General features: G+C 42.0%; 1 protein-coding gene across 1 annotated transcript in view; it reads left to right on the top strand.

Moving 5' to 3' along the window:
• The first annotated feature begins 2,073 nt into the window (after positions 1–2,073).
• LOC8037517 overlaps positions 2,074–21,532 on the top strand; it is a 29,504-nt gene continuing 10,045 nt past the window's right edge. The window contains exons 1-2 of the mRNA XM_029976512.4: positions 2,074–2,297; positions 16,747–16,864. Of these exons, the coding sequence (XP_029832372.2) occupies positions 16,752–16,864 (113 nt within the window). The 5' untranslated portion in view covers positions 2,074–2,297; positions 16,747–16,751. The remainder of the gene's footprint in view (positions 2,298–16,746; positions 16,865–21,532) is intronic.

Here is a 21,532-nt window from a genome sequence, read left to right as displayed (position 1 = left end):
GCTTACGCCAATGGAATGGATTCACTAAACGGCGCTCCTTTACAACTGATTGTTGTAGGCTGCACCTACAACAAGCAGTTGTAAATGCAGTACATTCTATTAGCATAAAATAAAGGCACACAGCCAAAGCACCTCAATGATGCCTAGCAGGTGGCGAAATAAACTTCCCTTTAACAAAGCATGTGTAGCTACCGAGACATCACATTATTCAGAGTGCAGATGCAGAGTATAATCAACTACACAGCTTTCTTTCGGCCTTTGCATCATCTTCCATTGTCCAGGCACAAGCGGCACTGCCGAAAAAGACCAATAAATAAATATTCAACACAGTGTATTATTCAGTTTTGTACCTGCAACATTACCGTCGTATATAGATAGTTGACAGCTGTCCCAGCGAGGGTGCTTTCCGGATATGCGGAAGCGAAACATCTCGTCAACACAAGTGCTATTCGCCACTGCCATAAGTTGAAGAATACTTTTCAAAAAAATAAAAGTATCTTTCAACTACACAGGTCTAGCGTAACCTTACCCCAAGATTTCTAGTTACATCCAAGGTAACCCAATATGAAAAAGTTTAGTCCGACGTAACCTAATATGAAAATTAAAACTATGACAAACGGAACCCAAAATAAAAGTTAGTTACGTCCTATGTAACTTACGCAACCTAAGTTTCGCTTTACGGCCGATGCACGACATAAATACAAAAATATCATGACTTACTACTGTATAACGTCCGATGCAGCATTCATTAGTCAGTTAAAATCTCAACTCTATCCGCACCTCCAGTTTTGTTGAGGGGGCTGGAGTGTGTTCCTCGCACATCGAAGCTGCTGAAGCTGGGCATCCCCTTTTTTAAAACAATTTACTGAACTTTTTTTTTTTTTGCTCTCGGCATGGGCCAGCCCTCGCTGGCCCATGCTGAGAGCAAAGTTGATATGGCCGAGGGTCTATTGCCACTCTCACACCCGGGCGGCCACCTCGAAACAGCTTATTTAGGCAGTCTGGAAGAAAACACTGCCAAAGCTAGCGCGCGTGGCGACTCGAGTGGTACGTGAAGATTGTGCCAGTTCGCAACAAGGCTGCCGGAGATGCAGTCGGATTTTAAACAATTAGGGAATGCTGCATCGGACGTAACGTAGTAATTGGCGTGATGTATCGGCCGTAAAGCGTAACATTCAAGAAGGTTGCGTAGGTTAGACAGGACGTAACTTTAATTTTTATTTCGGGTTCCGTCGGACGTAACGCTCGACACTGCGATGTCTCAATTGCGCAACATAAAAAGAACAGTGCAGGCAGAGCTGCATGGTCTCTATCTACGTTTCTGAATTCATACAAAACCTCATTTTTGCTAGCTCAATTGTAGGTACTAGAAACAGGAAAATGAACCAGTGTGCGATGGGTTTGGGAGGGAAATAAACGTGGACAAAAGGCAACCAAGCAATTTAGAAGAGACTAGACGACCCGCCGAGCTTACGCTCTGTACCAAGAACAATGTGAACCTTAAATACTACTTCTTGTACAAATACAAGATACCCACGATATTCCGCGATAAGTAGCCACCAAAATTAACATACCAATTAGGCAGTTCTGTTCGTAAGTCACGCAAGTCGCCGAACTCGCCTCGCAGAACGTTCGCAGCACAAAAACGGCTATCTTTGAAAAATCAAAATAGTGATGGTGATAGCGATGGCATCAGCCGTCACTTCTCCATCTACCGGTCGAACCTCTGTGGGTCGAACCGTTGGGTTGAACAACAACCGGCGTGCACGGCGCACATCGCGAACACACCTGCCCAATCTACCCAGATTGCATCGCATGTTTTAAGTAATGAATAATATTGAAGTGACAAACTTGACAACAAAAAAACTCAGACCAGCACATTACTCTGGGTGGCTGGCTAGCAGACGCTCACGCGAACGGGCACCCACAAATTCATCCACCCGCCTTTCTGCCCGTATCTGCCTAGCCTTGAGAGTCACCCACAGTACCTCAAGTTTCGCTAATTATTATTACTATTATTATTATTATAGCATTCCTGGTTTAACAAAAACCCAATCCAATCCAATTCGAGCCGTCTCACGTCACACGTGACGTCCACGCCCAGTGAGATTGCCGTAGTCAAAATGTCAAAACATAAACAACCGCGTGAGCGCGTGCTAACGCGGCCGGGCGGCAACTCAAACTCGGTGTAATATTTCTGGATGGGCATGGTGATATTCGACGCGGCAGCCGATAGTGTGAAGCTTGGGAAGGTTCAAGGAAACCAACTTTTTGGCGTTCTTGTTGCGGCAGAACAGGTAAGAATTCCGGCCCTCTTTCGCTTGTCGCAAAATCGGTGTGCTGAATGAATCCTAAACTATCGCCGCTGCTACACAGATCGGTGTGTCGACCGTGGGAAGGTATCGCGTCCCGATCGTCGATGGAAAAGCGAATTGCTTCCCTGTGCGAAACCATTGCTGTAAGGTCACAAAAGAGAAATTCGTTGTGTAAGTATCATCACAACGAGAAGTCAATCCGCATGCAGTGGCGTCGCATTTCTGACCTAGCACGCAGTAGCGATTACAACAATGCGCGCCCTGCATTTAGGCCTCAAGGGTTTCATTGCGAGATGTCGGTTGGCTGCTCTAAAGAGGTTAATTTTACTCCTTGTTTAGGGCTGACTTGCGTCTTTCGCGAATTCTAGACACCCGCAAATTATCCGCTGTGTGCCCGACATGGCCTCCAAAGGGGACGTTGTTCCAAATAAAATGATTAGTGTCCAAGAGTAAAATGACACTGCTGTTTTTTTTTTTTTTTTTTTTTTTTTTAGAAGGGAATAGATGGTGCCATGGGAGAAATGGGCAGCCTTGAAATGGTGCTGGCTAATTTCAAGGCTGTCGAATTCTCCATAGCACCATCTATTTTCTTCTGTTTTTTTTTTTTTTTTTTTTTTAGAAAAAACGTTATATAATCAACCATAAATTTATTATTCAGAAATTTTATCTGTAGCTTGAGCCTACTTTGGAGAAGCTGTTCTCTTCGTAATTTTTGTAACTGTCTTTTTGTCTGAATTCACATTTGAGGAGTTTGTTTTGAGTCTCCTTGCCCCAGGCAACTTCACTAAGGTGGCGTAGATTGAGATCTGCCAAACCTGTCTTTTTTCCCAGTTTGCTTAGAAGCCACCAAGTTTACACAAAGAAGTATTCCCTCTCACTGACCAGTGCAACGAGGGAAACTAAACTAGACAACAAGACAGAGTTCAGGACAGGGAAAAGGAAGGCTGCAGAGGAGCGACACCTCCTAGAAGCTAAGGCATTAGCGCTCTTCTCGTGACGTGGCAAAGGAAGGCCATTGGGGGCACACATCAAAGTGCAGAAGTGAAGGCAACTTATTTATTCATTTATTAAACAATACTGACAGCCTTCTCTTGAAGGCTATTACAGGAGAGGTAACAACAATATATATCGGGCACGTAGCCAGGGGGGGGGGGGGGGGGGGGGAGGGGGCCTATCCTTCCCGGGCCTCTCCCCCCCCTCCTCGAAATTTTCCATTTTGCTGGGACCGCCTCTCCCCCCTCCCCCTCATATAGCATTTTGTCATGGGCGGGCCCCCCCAAAAACAAAATCCTGGCTACGTGCCTGATATATATACAGTCGTATCAACATTTGAACTCAATACATATGTACATAATGGAAGAAGACTGTTATACAATTTTTAATTGAAGACAACATGAACATATCGCTACACCTTGTGAAAAAAAAAAAAAAAAAAGAAAATGAAAAGGAAAAACACTTATTTTTGTTTATTGCTGGATAAATTTCTTTTCTAAAGAAGACTCGAATTGGGACATATTTGCAGGGTTAATAACATAATCTGGGAGTTGGTTCTAATTTTAATTGTTTGCACAAGGAATGAATATTTAAAAACGTCTATCCTACTGTTATACGGTTGGATTGTTTTATTGTGATTTAATCTGCACGATCGCTTATGTTTCTCTTTTAAATATACTTCAGGTTCAATGTTTAAGTGTTCGTTATACAGTGCAAATAAGAGTTTTAGCCGCACTATTCTTCGTCTAGTTTCTAATGATTGAAGTCCACATTGGTTAAGCATTTCAGTCACAGTCTGTTTGTTTGTATTTATTAAGAATGAAACGTGAATGAAGCTATGTTAACGCATGCTGTTACTGAATTCTTGCATTGTATCCCGGCCACGTGGTAAAATTAATGTAATTTCCATGTAATGACTTTGTGGGGTTTGCAAATCAGCTCGCGACGCTTGTATAGTCACTTAGGATCATGCATTTAATAAGATGATGATAGCTTTTTCGTTTGCCAGGGCTACTAAACTAAACCTACTATTTACAATTAACTAATCCACTTCTCTCTATGGGCTCATGCTGCCTTAGAACAAAATATTTTTTTTAAATACTATTTAATACAGCTAGGGTTGTAGTAATAATGCGGTAAAGGCAATAAAATAACATTCATATAAATAAACACTCAAGCACAAACGACACATTTTCAATACTAGCACATAAGATTGTTGTGTTATTCACCTTCCAGTGAGAACTTGAACGTTGCCACGAATATTTACAGAGGCCGACTCAATTGAACATGGGTAACTCAGAAGAACGAGATTCAATTCTATCACGAGATTAAAGCAACCGACTGCATTACTCTACTCGCGTTCTACATGACCAACAAAGCCCGTAAATAAGGTATTTCTCACCTGCCAATCATATCCATACGTCCCGCAATATCCACCACAAAAGAAATTTGAACACAACTCCAAGAACTCTTTCTCCCAGTCGAGGGAAAGAAGTCTGCCTATAATTGACCAGTCTCATCATTGACTAGTGGCCAGATATGTCACTCACACTGCGAATCCATGTAAATGCCGTTGTATGAAGAGGACACAAAAGGACCATACACAAGAGCAGTGGCTAGAGCCAACACCTCCTAGAAGACAAGGCCGTAGCGCTCTTCTCGTGACGTCACAAAGGAAGGCCATCGGGGCGCGCGTCGAAGCGAAGGCAACGCGCGTGGATCGACCGTCGTAACGCGTTTTTAGTCACATACGCGTGTCATATTAGCTAAAATGAAAGCTGCACATAGCAACGGGTATAGAAAACATTTTATTGCATGAGCAAAATATTACACCGCTAAATAATCGGTACGAAAGGGCATGAGGTATGCATAAGACGTCTAAAGAAAAATGTGATTGTTTTAAGTCGAAAACATTGAGTCATGCAATTACTGTTGTAGGAATGCATATTTTTTACAGAAATACTTCGACAAAATGGCGAGACACGCAGTGATTTGGAAACAGCAAAACAGAACAGTTAAAAATCAGGTAGACGTAGTCAACGTGGACAAGGCAAGACAAGTGTTTCTCACGATCATGTAAGCGACGTTATCGCTTGCAGTCACTGAATTCTTGCATCATACCCCGGCCACATGGCAAAATTAATGTAATTTCGATCGAATGACATTATGGGGTCGACAAATCCGCTTGCGGCGCTCGTATAATCACTCAAAACCGCGAGCTGATTAAATCATATATAACTGAATGAAAATATATTAACTTCTCCGTGTGGCAGGGGTACTAGGCATACTACTTAGTCTGCTAATTTACCTCTCCCTATGGGCTCGAGCTGCCTTAGAACAAAACATAACTTATTTTGTATATAATAATACTATTACCTTAATAGTTAAGATTCTAGTATAAACGCGGTAAAGGCAATACAATAACCTTAGTAAAAATAAACACAGAACCACAAACAATGCACTTTCAACAATCACACAAACTTGTTATTTACCTTCCAGTAAAAACTAGATTACCGCGCGTATTTACAAATGTCGACGCAACTGCATACGAATAACGACGAAGAACAATATTGCAATCTATCATGCGATTAAAAAAAAAAACGATTGCAGCATTTTACTTGCGCCCTACATGACCAAGAAATACTTGCTTGCGCCCTACATGACCTAGAAATAAACACAGAACCACAAACAACGCACTTTCAACAATCACACAAACTTGTTATTTACCTTCCAGTAAAAACTAGATTACCGCACATATTTACAAATGTCGACGCAACTGCATACGAATATGACGAAGAACAAAATTGCAATCTATCATGCGATTAAAAAAAAAAACGATTGCAGCATTTTACTTGCGCCCTACATGACCAAGAAAGCCCGTAAATAAGTTGTTTCTCACCTGTCGATCGTATCCATACGTCTTACAACATCCGTGACGAACACATTTGAACACGAACCCCAAGAAGCCTCTCTCGAGAGAGAGAGGTCTATCGATTAATGAACCAGAGTCTTCGTTGGCTAGTTGTCACACATGTCACTTAAACCGTAGCAGGACTTGTTTCACGAATCCACATAGATGCCGTAGTATCAAGCGAACACAAAAAAACTACCCGAGACTACGGTGATGACAGAAATGCGACTGGAAACAAGTCTCAAAAGTACCACACACGAGAGCAGCGGCGACGAAAGGCTTAACGTTGTCGACCCTTCTCTTGCTGGTGTGCGCTCCCTGCGACAATGACTGGATTTCTTTTCGGTTTCCTTCCCTTCTGAGATGTCTCAGCGTTCGTTTTCAGACAGTCAGCTGCTCACACACAACGTAAATTTACCAGAATCGGAGCCATGTGGCATCGACAGCATCGCAGCCGGTCTTTTCGAAGAGTGTGGGGTGCTGCGGAACTGCACGTAGTCCCGCGGTTACGGGGATACTCATAAATATAAATTTGGTACTCTCAACCTTGGTAGCGCGTTGTATATTACGTTTATATTATATATATAATAAATTGTACAAGACTGCGCCTTTGAAACGTATATTAATGTCTGATAAACGCGCTTGAACGAACACAACCGCGCCGCTTGTTAAGGAACATTTTTTTCACGTCGATAGCGCATTCTCATGTAGTTGCGCCATGGACTTCCTTCCTCCGCCATTGTGACGTAACCTCTCAGAGCGCTATGGCCTTTTCTTCTAGGAGGTGTTGCTAGAGCCTACAACGAAAGACTTAACGTTGTTGACCCATCTCTTGCTCGTCTGCTCTCGCTGTAAGGGTGACTGGATTTTTTTTGTTTCCCTTTTCTTCTGAAATGTCTCGGCGTTCCTTTTTAGGCAGTCAGCAGCTCACACACAACACAACTTTACCAGAATCTGTGTCCGTATGAGGGAAAAAGATGTACCGTATTTTTCGGACTATAGTCCGCACCCGGTGTATAGTCCGCAGGGGGAAATTTGGGGTCAAAAATAAAAGATTTTGGTTAGATAGCCCGCACCCGGTGCATAGCCCGCACCCGGTGCATAGCCCGCACCCGGTGCATAGTCCGCACCTGGTGCTTAGTCGACACGAAAATCTTCTCATAGACGGCACACGTTTACAAATGTCTGCTTTTTAGCTCACAATAAAGCCTATAATATGCATAAATCATCATTAACATACACTTTCGTGCACAAAATTCGTCACGTCTCGTCATAATAAACAATCTTGAAAAACATAATTCCTGTATAGTCTGCACGCATAGATAGTCCACACAGCCAGAAATTTAAACTTTTAAACATGTATAGTCCGCGGACTATAGCCCGGAAAATACGGTATCTGCCAGAACCAGTTCATTCAAAAATTCTGGGGAGCTGCGGGACTGCTCTCTGGTCCTGCGGTTCTGGGATAATCGTAAATATATATTTGGTACTTTCAACCTTGGTAACGTGTTGTGTATTACGTTTATGTTATATTTGTAATAAATTATATGAGAGTGTACATTTAATATGTATAATAATGTTGGATAAATGCGCACAAACAAATTGCGTGGCCCGAGTGAGCAGACTGCACGGCTGGGTTAAGACAACCAGAGCAAGCGCCTTTTCTCGACGAGGCTTTCCCTCTCCGGCCATTGTGACGTCACTGCTCGGAGCGCGACAGCCTTAGCTTCTGGGAGGTGCTGGGAGGAGGAAGCAAGTGAAATGGTGAAGAGAGGGGGATGGCTCCTCCTCTCCAGCAATCCATCTTGAAAAATAATTGCGCGGTTTCGGCTGCTGAGGCTCTTACAACAGCAGTTTCGAGCGCCATCAATAAATTCGTGCCTAAGCGCTTTTCTCGGGCAAACAAGTACCCGCCACGGTTTTCAAGGGAGCTCAGGTGTTGCTCGGGACGCAAGCTTCATTATCGTCTTTTTAAAAAATCTGGAATGCATAAGTGGTACGCCAAATTTAGTGAATGTCGTGCTTTGGCAAAAGGGCTTTTTAAACAAGACGAAAGTATGCATACGGTTGTACTTGAGACCGATATGCACATGAAGCCAAAAACTTTTGGAAGTATGTACCAACAAAAAAGAAGCGAAATCATAATGTTGTTTCCATAAGAGATGATTCTGGTTACACATGTGATCCAAGTAAAATTGCCAATAAGTTTGCAGTGCATTTTAAATTCTGTTTTTCATCTGCGGCAGTCACTGACGGCAGCACGACGTGCCAAGGCACATTAGATTTTCTTTCTTTTACCCTGTGTGATGAACTTGAAATTAAGGAAAGCATATTTAACCAGAGTGTCGAACCGATATTTTTATCGGTTCGGTTCGGGTTCGGGTTCACGGCTTTCGGTTCAGTTCCGGTTCAGTTCCGGGGCGCAAAAAATAACGGTTCGAACCGGTTCGAACCGGTTTGAACCGCTAAATTGAGAATATATTTTCCGCGTTGTTTTGTCAATAGGCACTATTTAGGCCGTGAAACTAACTGCTGTAAACGATCTGATTTTTGCGAGGACCTATTTTTGAGAATTTCGCGAATCGCCTACAATTCGCGAAAAATGGATCCCGCGAACAATTTCGGTCAAATGTAAACATATTGAAATTTATATTGAGATTCCACCGCGTCGAGGAAATTACAACCTGCGAATTATTCCAAAACTTCAGCTTTGACCTAAATCGCGAAATATTGAGCCCACGAAAAATAAGTCGCTTACAGTATATAGTTTTCTTTTTTTTTATCGTTTGTTCAATGCAGTTTTATTTTCAGGTACCAAAATTATAAAATTCTGTTATTAATTCCTACACAACAAGAAAGGAAAATCTACATTAACATACAAAACGTCGTGTTTATACGACTCAACATCCCTTTGTTTACCAGAGTCACAAACATTGTACCTGAATCGAAATGTTTTCGCGAAGTGAAGTAGGTTGCCTAAAATACCTGTGATTGGTACAACTTTGTATCGCAGTATTAGATGTTGAATTGTGGTTTTGCCCTTGAACTAAGAAATTAATTAGAGTGAATAAAATCATGAAATGGGCACCTCGGTCGCCATATATACCATAAAATGTGTTTTACGGAATACGTTTTACAATATATATATGATGACGAGACGACTGAGCTTAAGGGAATATAATTTTCAAAATGTCACGAAAGTCACGGGACAAGTCCTTCCAGTCTATATTTTATAGAAACACTAAGCGACAATCGCAATGCTTGTTTTTCTAACTAGCATTGTTTGCTCTCAGCACCATGATGCGGGCGACGAATCATGCGAAAAGGAGTGGCTGAAATTGTTCACTGTAACCTATGAGCACCTTCGTACTGAGATCGAATCTGACCTAAAACAGTGCTTACCCATGTGAAAATTTTCTTATATTGGATAAACTGGCATAGCCTGGATGTTGATGTTTGCTCTTGACAAAATGCCGGTCAATTTAATTTGCAAATAAGCATCACCCTCGCTAATTGATGATTTTTTGTTGAATAGAACAAAGTGGTATTTCATGCTCTACTCAATTCGAAAGCTACTTAATTGGGCACTTTCTGAGAATTTAAGTGTGGAATCGTCATAGTTCCACCATTCGTTCCAGTAAAAAAACGCGATAATAAACTTTTATATATTAGAAAAGTTATATATGCGTGAGGAACACATATAGTTATTTAAATTAGCTTCAAAATAAAAAAAAAACATTATTTAAAGCTTTTCCAAATCACGTATAACGTGTCTATAAAGGATAAAAGCGCCGAAAAAGATTTTCAGAACATCTTTCAGATAATTTAAAGGTGCATTTACTTATATATCTTTGAGGTGAGAATCTTCTATTTATGCTGCCAAATCTTCAGATAGGAATTAAGTATATTTTTATTATCATCGATAAATTTGACTTTATGAAGTTCACATAACCGCCTGAGACCGACACGAAAGGACGATACTCGAAAATACACCAGCTGTTGAGTCTTCGGCAACGTGCTTTTGTTAGCTGTTTTGCAGTGTAAAATACTGGGTTGCAGGGTATGCCAAAAAACACTGTGGTCACATGATATATCGGAAGGCAAATACACGAAATGTGCAGAAATAAAGAGATGACACGCAATTTTTTCTAAATAATCCCTTATACAACGCTTTACTGCAAAAAGAAATGCATAGAAATGCATAAAATGATATTCCTAATTAAACATAGATTCCGCGCAGGGCAATCTAAGATTTTTAGAATCCTAATATAAATCACTTTTGGGCATCAGCTTGCCTCAGCTCGAAACGTCGCGAGATACTACCTCGGGACTCGCTAATGTTATCTTAGGGTTTACGTGCACTTGTTTTGGGACCTTACTTCACGACTCTGTTCTTTATCAGTCATGTGCTCCAACATTTCATTAGGCTGCCGTATATCATCGCGAGACTGCTATATATACTACACAACTTTACACCTTGGACGTCTACTGCTAGTGTTGCAAACGTCGCACTTCACCAGAAAGCTGAAGTATTTAACATGGTTTGCACGTGACGTAATCGCACTAGGCGCTGGTGGTCATTGCGAGTTGTTCTTGCTGAGAAAATCAAGTCCGGTGGGGCGAAATGCACGCTGCAAAAGTTTCGCGCTCAGTGCAAGCTATGTATTTGAGAGGCACACATTTTTCTTGTTGGTGCATCGTCGTTAGGCACGGCGCGAGTATCTGGCACGACGAAAACCTGCTATCTGGCAAGAGTGTTTTTACAAATAAAAGTTATACGAGCTACCCATCTCTCACTACCGTTTCCAGGCCACGCTTCCTAGTCTGCGCCAAAAATGCGGGGCAGAGGAATCTTTACGACACACTATGCTTTAAAACTACCCCCTCCCCACTCCCCCTTTTTTTTTAGTTGTTCCTCAAGATACTTTTTATTCCTCAGGGATTGCCTGCTCCGTATTGAGTGGTGTTCACTCGACAATTATATTTGTGTCACTTGTTAACAGTAATTCTTCCTTGCTTTTACTTTGCACCACACTGTGAAGTTTAAACAAAATACAGGGCGGTCGAAACTTGGAGAACTTGAGAACGACACTCCTGTGAGACTTAGAGCGGCTGCCAACGTTCGGCTGTCCCTCTGAGGCCACTAGGATCTTTCTTCTAAGGTGTCCCTCCCGTACACACCAATAGTTCCATGTAACGTCGGACTAATACGTCACATTTAGACCCTTTAACACTTCTATTCTCGGGACAGCTTTCTGAGGCAGTTCAGCAATAACGAAAACATGTTTGGGAGCCTCAATGGTGTGCATACATGTAAAATGGGTCATGCAGCGTTTTTTGTTTTTTTACCTTAAGTTCAATAAATACCGCTAAGATGTAATTCCTGATTTTGATAACTTGCAAAAGCATCCATTAGTTTGCCCGTCCGCGAAATGGCAGACAGTCGAAAGAAAGAAATGAAACATCTTTCCCCTCCTCAACTCGCAATTAGAACTATCAGCCACGTGATCTGATCCTAATATATACACCGTCAGTGTTTATCATAGTCATACGCAGGATTGGCAAAGCAGAGAGCATGGGCTGATCTTCAGATATAGTTTTAGTTGGGCTATAATGGGCCCGAGCCCCACTAAAGCGACAAGCAGAAACAAACGACAGCGGCTAGCCTTAAACCATGGTATTTCGCGATTTTGACAGGCTTTGTAGAATAAAGAAGGCTAAGCTCAAACACGAGTATCATGCACAAGATGGTGCCATTTGCAGGCTTGTAAACGCTCGTGCTGACTTCGCGAGCACCGAACAGCTCAAAGGCATATAAAGGTACCATCGTGAACATGCTGCATGTGTCTGAGGCTTGTCGCTGTCGTTTGTTTCTGTTTCTAGCTCTAGTGGGACTCGGGCCCATCATAATCTTTGAGTTAAACACGAGCCGTTACCCGAATGTTTGGCGATGCTGGTTGTCATGAACCAGAGCATTCGACTTGGGATCATGGCAATCGGGTACATCATGGTGTCACTTGACTCTCAGTGCGAAGTTGTCATATCATGTGGCGTCACGATATCAACAACGTTACTAGATCTAGCGACGTCCTCAATTTGAATCGACTGAACGCGGTAAGTCACGGGGTCACGTGATGTGGCATTACTTGACGGCATGTCTTGACATCATGACGTCACGTGACGATGTCACACATGGCTAATCATAGTGGCAATAAGAAAGCGCCGCAAAATACCAGGATTTATTATACATTGCAATTCTGTATATGACGATTTGATCAATACGTAGAGGAATACACGCGCCAATTTTTTTTTCCCAAATAATAAATTTGGAATACTAACAAAAAAAAAGAACCGTGAACCGTTTTGAACCGGTTACCGTTATATTTCTTTCCGGTTCAGTTCCAAGATGGCGGCGAAGATTTCGGTTCGGTTCAGTTCCGGTTCGGCTAAAAATAACGGTTCTGTTCCGGTTTTCGGTTCGGTTCGGTTCCGGTTCGACACCCTGTATTTAACATTAAACCTAAGCTGTCTTGTGGTACAGATGGCATTCCCAGTTTTATTGTGAAAGGGTGTGCGGAGCCTCTGTCTCCTGTCTTATTACACATATTTAATTTATCACTTCGTTCAGGAATATTTCTGTCTATCTGGAAAAGCGCCGTAGTTGTTCCGATTCATAAATCAGGCGATCCTAATATTGTAAACAACTACCGTCCCGTTTCATTACTGTGTAGTTTTTCCACGGTTTTTGAGATGGTAATACATAAACGTCTGTACAGTTACTTCAGCCTAATAATAAACCCCGAGCAACACAGATTTTTGAAGGGCAAGTCAGTTCAATCTAATCTGTGCTCTTTTTTAGATTATACTGTTCCATTTGTTTGTGACCATGCACAAGTCGGTGCAATATATTTCGATATGACGAAAGCCTTCGATAAGGTTGATCACAATATTCTTCTTACCAAACTTGGTAGTTATGGTTTGTGGATGAAGAAAGAATAAAACAATTAAAACAGGGACAACACAACCACATCTTTCAACTAGCAACAGACGAGTAAACTTTCAAACAGCGAGCAGCCGACTATACCCAGTAGGAGTAGGGGAAAGAAGGGGGAGAGAAGGAAAGGAAAGAAAAGAAACTCGAAGTGCAAGTCAGGGTGGTAGGGTTATCTCGGATTTTAAAAATTCAACCTCAGTTTTCGTCAGCAGGAGGGAAGGGTTAGACACATTGTTTTTTGCTGTGGTCATCGCGAATGATTCTATGATTTCCCTGCCGAATCTGCTGTCATGTCCCCCCAGGATTTTTGTGTCATCAAAAAGGGGATGACAACGCAGTATGGTTTGTGTTCAACGTCCTGCCATTGGTTTAAAAGTTATCTCTCATGTCATGAAAATTATGTTTGTGTGTCAGGGCTGATGTCCGATAAATTTTTGTCGCCTTCCGGAGTGCCCCAAGAAAGCAACCTTGGTCCACTTTTATTCTTGATTTTTGTGAACGACATCTCTCATAGCGTGAAAAACTCTGAAGTATTTCTATTTGCCGACGACTTCAATCTGTATCGCTGTGTTCGTTCGTACTCGGAGTGCAAACTTCCTCAGGATGACGCGTTGGCAATTTCAAGGTGGTGTTCTATGAACCATCTTTTGCTTAATGAGAAAATGACAAAAGTAATGTCACTGTCTAGAAAGCATCAGTCACTTGTGTTCCCTTACACAATAGACAGCAGTGTCATCTCCCGAGTGTCCGTCATTCGTGATCTTAGAATTTTTGTTGATTCATCTTTAAATTTTACCAATCATGTTTCAGCTATATGTAATGCCTCTCTCAGGAATCTTGGCGTGATATTTCGTTTTACGAGGCAATTTTCTTCTCCTGATTATCTCGTGCGTTTGTTTTGCTGCTTAGTGTGTACAAAGCTGGAGTTTGCTTCAATTATTTGGAATTGTATCAACCACACTGCATCATGCTCTATTGAGCGTGTTGAAAGACGCTTCATGGGCATAATCTATGACAGGCATTTCGGGCGCAAGGGTTACTACAACTATAATGTACTACTTAAGAAACTAGGGTTGTGCACCTTGCTCGATAGAAGGCGTTTACATGATTTTATGTTTTTCCATAAGGTTGTGAACGGAAGTGTTGATTCATCACGTTTGTTAGTAGTGTTTGTTTTCATTTTCCCTTGCGGTCAAGTCGGTTTCAGAGTCCGTTCTACCCCCGGATTTTATATAGTATGTCTCCTTTAACAAGAATGCAGCTGGAATTGAACAGGCTTGACCAATCTGCTATAGACATTTTTAGTGACGTGACAACTTTTCGACGTACACTGGTGTCAATCAATAGTGTATAATGTTGAATCTATGTGGCTGTCTGCATTTAATTTCCAATGACGAACTGTGTGCCACTATTAAGGCTATGTGCTGTTTGTGGACACAACAAAATAAAGATTATTATTATTATCTGCTTCCTCCACCCCAGCCTTCCTTTCCGTCGCCCCCACTTCTTAACCTGTCACCGACCATAGTACACATAGAGCTACGGTTGCAGTCAACGTGAGCTTTAAAATAGCCCTTGTGGATTTCTTTCTGTCTTTGCTATGTATTATTTAAACAAATGTCCTCCCACACTGAACGGCGAAATTGTAAAAATTTATTTATTTATTAACGCGATGATGGAAGTGCTGCGCCATTTGTGCCAAATTGCGCCTTGAGCGAAAGTCTGCTACATCTTGCGCCAAAGTGCCATTTCGGCTAAGAATTGCACCACACCTGCATTAAGATGGGGGGGGGGGGGGGGGGGGGAATTTATATATTTTTTTATTGGTTGATTTTAATATTCAGAGAAGTAGAAAAAAATAAAAACGGTAGAAACATGTATTTCAAAGTGTTTCTACTCACCATATACGGCATTTCATCTAAGGTCGGAGCACAGTCGAAGGCTCGAACATATACAACACAAACACTGTAAAAGCGCAAGTTATGAAACATTCCCTGCGTTTGACCGGTTTAATCGATGAAGGAACACATACAGTAAGAAGGTCAGATGCCTCGATGTTGCGTTTTTACCTTGTTTAGTTAATCCCATTGGCTCCTAGCGTCGGCTGCACTTTAAATTATGGTGAAACAAAGTTTTAAGATTGCTCGACCATTGCGTTGGCCAGCTGATGCGCTAACGGCTTGATCACCGACATCCTCTATAATTTCGGACAATGTCGGCGAAGAAACACGGGACGAGCGCTGTCTAAATAAACTACCGGGTGTAAAAGTGGGAGGGGAGGGAGGCTTTATCCGAAGTGAAGTGTGATTCATTTTTCATCAATTTGATTAGTACCCATTGTAAATGGAACCTACTCTGAACAGAGCCTTATTTCTAAAAAGAAAACTCTTTGTACCTTTTGTGCCCTATTGGTTCTTATTACATAAGGTAATAAGTAATATGCTCCAGTATCTGACAAACCCTCAGTTATTATCAAATATACTCATTTACGATGCAATCAATTTTTTTTTTTTTTTTTAATTTTTAAGTGATATGTTAACAGATGGCATCTGCTTCAAAAGCGTCAGTGACTACTCCAGACGGATATTTTGCCTGCTACCGAACCTGTTCCAAAGGGTCGAATGTCGCTTCCATCACTGATTAATGTACCAATGTTTCGAGCCATTGTTGGTTGGACAAGGCAGGAGCAAACACAGCTGCTTTAGTTTCTTTCATAACAATAGCAACTTGGCAGTTGGAGGGAGAAAAGTGAAAAGAAAAGAACAATTTGACATAATGGACAGTGTGCATAGGTACTGTATGCCTAAGTGAGCATCAGTGGGTCTAGTGGCTTTAAAATGCACAAGGATTAATTTTGTCCTACCCACCCTGGAGAAGCTGCAGATTTGGCAAAAGTGCAATTGTATTTTGCCGACGAGAATGGAGGCACGAGTGACAAGAGGATTACGATCAGAAAGAATGAGTTTCATATTGAAGGAACACTCTAGGGAAGTGTGGTACAAGACTGACTGGTACAAGCCGCTGACCGATACAAGTAGTATAGCCGCCATCGTCATCCATTTGTTGGCTTCCCTGTAAACTGGTGAATTTCATTTCATTTGCCCAAGACTTCGGGGCTCCTTGGACTACAGCCCTGTAGACCATCATTTGGAGATCACTGTTCTAGAGCGTTTCACACATGCAGCAGTTTATGAAGGCTGTTGTGCACGTTGTAAGTTAGTTTATTTTTCGAAACGGTGGACCCAAGCCCTTGGTTTAGCGGTGCAAAGCCAAGAGCCTGAAGTTGTTATGCCGTATTCCTTCTGCTCGCATTACGTGTGCAGCCTTCAAAGTTTGCGCAGGCATTGTAGGGGAAAGTTGTTGGCAATATTTTAAGGTCACATTATGGTTTTGTGTGCCTTCTCAAATTATTCAGATTGCTGCACACATGCAATTCCAGGGTGCTGAACCGCGGGCGGGTTTCGATAGGGGCATCCTTCTGTACTTGCGTTGCTCCCGGGGATGCCCTCTGTGATACAGCTTTCTTTCACCAGGCGTCATGCAGACCTTGCAAGACCTGGTGGGGCTGGAAGAGTACCAGCTGATGCAAGAGCACTGCAGGGTCATCCTCAAGCCCCTCAAGCCCTGGCCAACACCGGACGCGCTGCCGAGGCAACCATCTGATTTTTATTAATATTATTTCTTTATTCTTTGATTGCTATTATTGCAGCTGTCTACTGAAAGACATAGCAGGAGTAGTATGCAATCTTAAAACATACAAAAAAAAAAACATCAACATACTAAAACCAGCCTAAGAAAATAATTTGTCAAGTGCTGCAGTAAAAAAGTACAAACTTCGCTGAGTTGGTGCTTCAGTGTAGGGAATTCTAAGCACTAAAAACATGGACTAGTAGAAGAAGGACGTACACCACAAGTCACTGCTGTCAACTTATTTAATTTCAGAAAAAACATGTGCAGCGATAACAAGGCACATCATCCAATCTTCTCACTCGCTTAGCACTTCTTTTTAGCCCTGAACAATTGCAATAATGACAACTCTGAATCAATATTGAGGGGAAACAGACAGATGTGGCTTGGTCACGCTCAGATAAAAATACACTTCCATTACCTCTCTCGTCTTGTTTTGGTTTTCTTGCGACACCGAAACAAGAAGACAAGAGAAATGACAAGCATGTTTATTGAGTGCGAGTTTTCTCTGAATTCATTTTTCGTGAAATTCGGAGGGCATTTTTTGGAGTTTACTTTTTGCCAAAATGACGGAGTTTATCAAATTTTGTTTTTGTTAGATCACTAATTTTCCAGAGTTTGAAGTTCCATTTTGCTTGTTTCTCCTTTTTTCAAAATATTGCTCTAAATTTGTAAGGGCTATCCTGTATATCAGATGATATTTCTTCTGCTGGATTCGGCATCAGCGCCCTTGTCGTTGCTAATACTAACTGTCCCACAACAAAACTTGCAAACAAGTGGTGCTTCAGTGAACATTCACACTTCAAAATCTATAAACATAGTGGCTGGGAAAGTCATTTTCTTCTGATACGATTCCACCACCCTTCTGCGCGGTTGCACGGATCTGGGGAAGTGGCGAAGGGCATAAAAGTTTCTGTTGCCCATTTTGTTGGGGGGAGGGGCACTTTTATAAAATCTGCAGGTTCATAACTTTGACCGTTATAAGAACACAACCCCTCTTCCCCTAAAAATCAAAAGTACTATGGTCCAAATTGGAACCCCGAACAATGGCTTTTGCCGTGAAATCCCGAAATGGAACGACCCCGACCCTGGTCCTTATCAAACCTTGAAGAGATAAGCTTTACACACTCATCTGGCAATGACTTGAGATTTGAAAGAAAACTGGAAATGTCTATGCTCAGCACTAATAACCCTTTGCTCTGAACAAACTAATTTGTAGAATACCATTTCTTTTTTTCTTTTTTTTACGTTGTGATTTTAAAATACGGGGTTTATCGCTAGAGCCCCGCATATCAGTGGATATCCGCAGTAAACTGGCGGATGCATATAATAATCAGATTTTGTGAATTCCGGTGCTGATGTGGATTACCGGGGCTGTGGATCCGGATCGGATTCGAATTAATGCGTGTCCGGGTCCACACTTTTTGACGAGGCAGCCCACGTGTGTGACCGCACAGTGTGGAGTGAATAAATGAGTGATACTATGAAGTGCAGCATTGAAAGTATTGTGGTAGCAAAATACTCCTTTCGATAAAAGGTGCCAATTGGGGAGAAAGTTGTTCTTTATGTCAAGAAAGACGTGATTCTCGCCAAAGATCGCTTTAGAACGCTCCACCTCATCAAAAATGCTGTCCCTGGAAAGAAGTAAAGAACGCAGGAGTATCAGCCGTCCCAGGAAAGCGCATTCTTGTTTGGCTGGGAAAGGGCAGAAAACATTCTTTGGGCAAAGGACACGCAGAACATATGAGCCACAAGAAAGTAGAAGAAGCCTGTAAGTGGCTTCTTCGCACACAAGTAGATCGAGGAGACTGAATTCAATCCTCCGGAGTGGTGGAACTTGTGAAAGCACGAATTTCCGCACCCCATTCTTGCAGCGCAGTTTGTGCATGCTACCCCAGCATCAAGTGTACCAACAGAGAGAGACTTCTCATCAGTGGGTATCAATATAAGAGAGACAAACCAGTCTGAATCCGTCCCATGTTGAGAATGTTTTGTTTCTTCTACACAGCAACTATGGCGCCTGGAACACGTCTTCGACTGGTGTGTTTACTGCATCCCAAAAAAGTGGCCCGTCGATTTCCGCCCGATGACGTCATAGAAGCGTCATGCTGTCGCCGGTGACGACCCTGGCAGTGTCTCAGCAGCTATGGTGGGTGTGGCAGACTCCTGTTCTGCTGCAGGTCGCTCTCCATTATGGCAGTGCACGGAAGCTATAGCAACCGGAAGTTGGGACACCTGGGACGACAGTGATAAAAAATTTGGGGGTTTTACGTGCCAAACCTACGACGGGCATCTGGCACGCCCCAGCGGAGGACTGAGGATTAATTTCGACCACCTCTTTTGACGTGCAACCGAAAGCTCGGTTGCACGGCGCCTTCTCCGCAATAAGCCTCCGTCATATAGTGGGCACCTCGGTCGGGATTCGAACCCGCCACCTGGGGATCCGTAGGCCGGCGCTCTCGCCTCTGAGCCGCCGAGGCGGCGGGGATGACAGTGATGACAGCGACACTTGCGTTAGCTCATGCTTTTCGCCAGCATTTCTTCGGCCAACCACCAGGATCGCGACAGGCTGCAGCGTGACACTCCAGCTTTTGCGACGTCATTTGCTGCCACATTGGGACCACTTTTGATGTATAGGAGGCTAAACACACCAGGTCAAAAAGGCGCTTCAGGCACCATAGCAGCAACCTCGACAAGTGAAGCGTTGCATGTCTGTGCGTTTACTTTTTCTTGACAGTTGGTACTGACTTGTTTTTAAGTATATGGCTTCTAGCATGCAGTTTAGGGTTGGTGCTTAAAACTGAAACTGACAGGAGGTGTTGCCGTTAATATATATTGTGATATTTTCCCAGTTTTACACTTGCACCTTACCACATATACACGAGTATATTTAGCTGCAGTGAATTGAGTGCCTCTCCTCTCCCACTTTTTTATTGTTTGGGCTAATTAAAATGACACAATGTTATTAGTCTGTCCTTGGTTAATTTTAATGTTTATAAAATACATGCCTGCGTAAAGTGGGCTTACAAAACAAAAAGAAAAATAAATAATAGAATTTCCTTCCTTTTGATCGCGTCTTCTGGGTGTCAGCGTCACGGACTCCCAATGACCATCCGATAACTGCGATCATCTTTCCAGCAATGTGAAGTGTGTCTGGAAGGATGATCTCTTATTTTATATATTCGATAAAACGGAATACAATAAAATAACTTTTGCGATATTCTGACACAGAGTTCTTCGTACGAAGGTGAGCAGACGGCTCGTAGGGTACCACTCAAATGCTTTTTTTTAATTTTTATTAATGCTTGATTTCATTATGTAAAATTAATGTGCTGATTTAGGGTCGGATGCAGATCAGAGGCAGATAAAATTATTTAAGAACTTTGCGGATGTGAATACGAAGTCTGCAGATGTAGATTGGATGCAGATGATCAAACTGTTTTCCGCACAGAGCAGAAAATTTTACCGGTGAGTATTTCTCAGGGTGTCTTTTGTAGTTATCCAATAGCACGGAACCCTCTTTACAAGTTTCAAGGGAATTTCAGTCTCGTAGTGCTTGTGGGAAAAATGAATGTTTGAAATCGTTGTTTAAATTTGTAGTGTTTAATTGATCTGGTGTGACTAATCCTGGACCATCCGTCAAATGAAAAATTATATATTTTTCATGGTGATAAGAAATTTGTCACAAAATAAGGATCACAAATATTTTAGATTTATTTATTTTTGTCCTAGCTTGTAACGTTTGGTTGTTGGCTTCTTTAAGCAAGTTTGACAGAGATTTGTAGTTCCAAAATTCATTCAGGATGAATTTAACTGCCTTTTTCTTAATGCTTTCTATTCAGCTCAGTACATCTGCTGTTTAGGGAAACCAAATGGTGCTGGCATACTTCAGCAGAGCTCTAATTAAGGTTTTATATGCCATGCTTGTTTCAAAGTCTGCACATTTCAGTGTTTGTAGCTGATTCCAAGTCAGTTTTTTTTGTTAATGGTGACCCAAGGATATTTGTAATGGTCTGCATTTTTCACTCCTCTTCCATTCAGTGAATAGTTCAATTTCATGGGACTCTTTTTTTTTTTAAGTTATTGACATCGCTGCAGCTTTCTCATAATTTACTTACACTTGCACCTGTTTGTCCAGTCCTCTATCTGCAGTAGAGCACTGTTAAATTTCACTTTATCCTGCCGGGTGCATAGTTTGCGATATGTCTAATGATGAGTCATTAGTTTCCCAACAAATAGCATTCTGCAAAGATTATTTAAACAATTCAAATGTATCTTTTCATAGTACCTATTGTTTGTATATTGTGTATTGTGTAAAGAGAAACAAAAAGTGTGCATGAAGAGCAGTTTCAGTCGTGGTTCCTTAAAGACTACAGTTACCTATCTACCTGTAGTAAAGGCTTTACAACTGCATCAGTGGGTGCTTGTGCCATCAAGTTCAAGCTGGATCCACATTGTCCGCTTGGCCACACCTACGTTGCTTATCACCCAGGGGGCCATTGAGGGTGAAATCAACACGCTGCTGACGGTCTCAACTTTTCTTACTGATATATGTTAGCGTGAAGCTGCATGGATTCCAATAACTGTGTGACAACTGCATTGATAACGAGCAATTTCGAAAACCAGATATAC

This window comes from Ixodes scapularis, unplaced genomic scaffold (genome assembly GCF_016920785.2).
Source record: "Ixodes scapularis isolate PalLabHiFi unplaced genomic scaffold, ASM1692078v2 PGA_scaffold4__175_contigs__length_147842914, whole genome shotgun sequence".
NCBI lineage: Eukaryota > Metazoa > Arthropoda > Arachnida > Ixodida > Ixodidae > Ixodes > Ixodes scapularis.
This window is presented reverse-complemented; position numbering and strand designations above follow the sequence as displayed.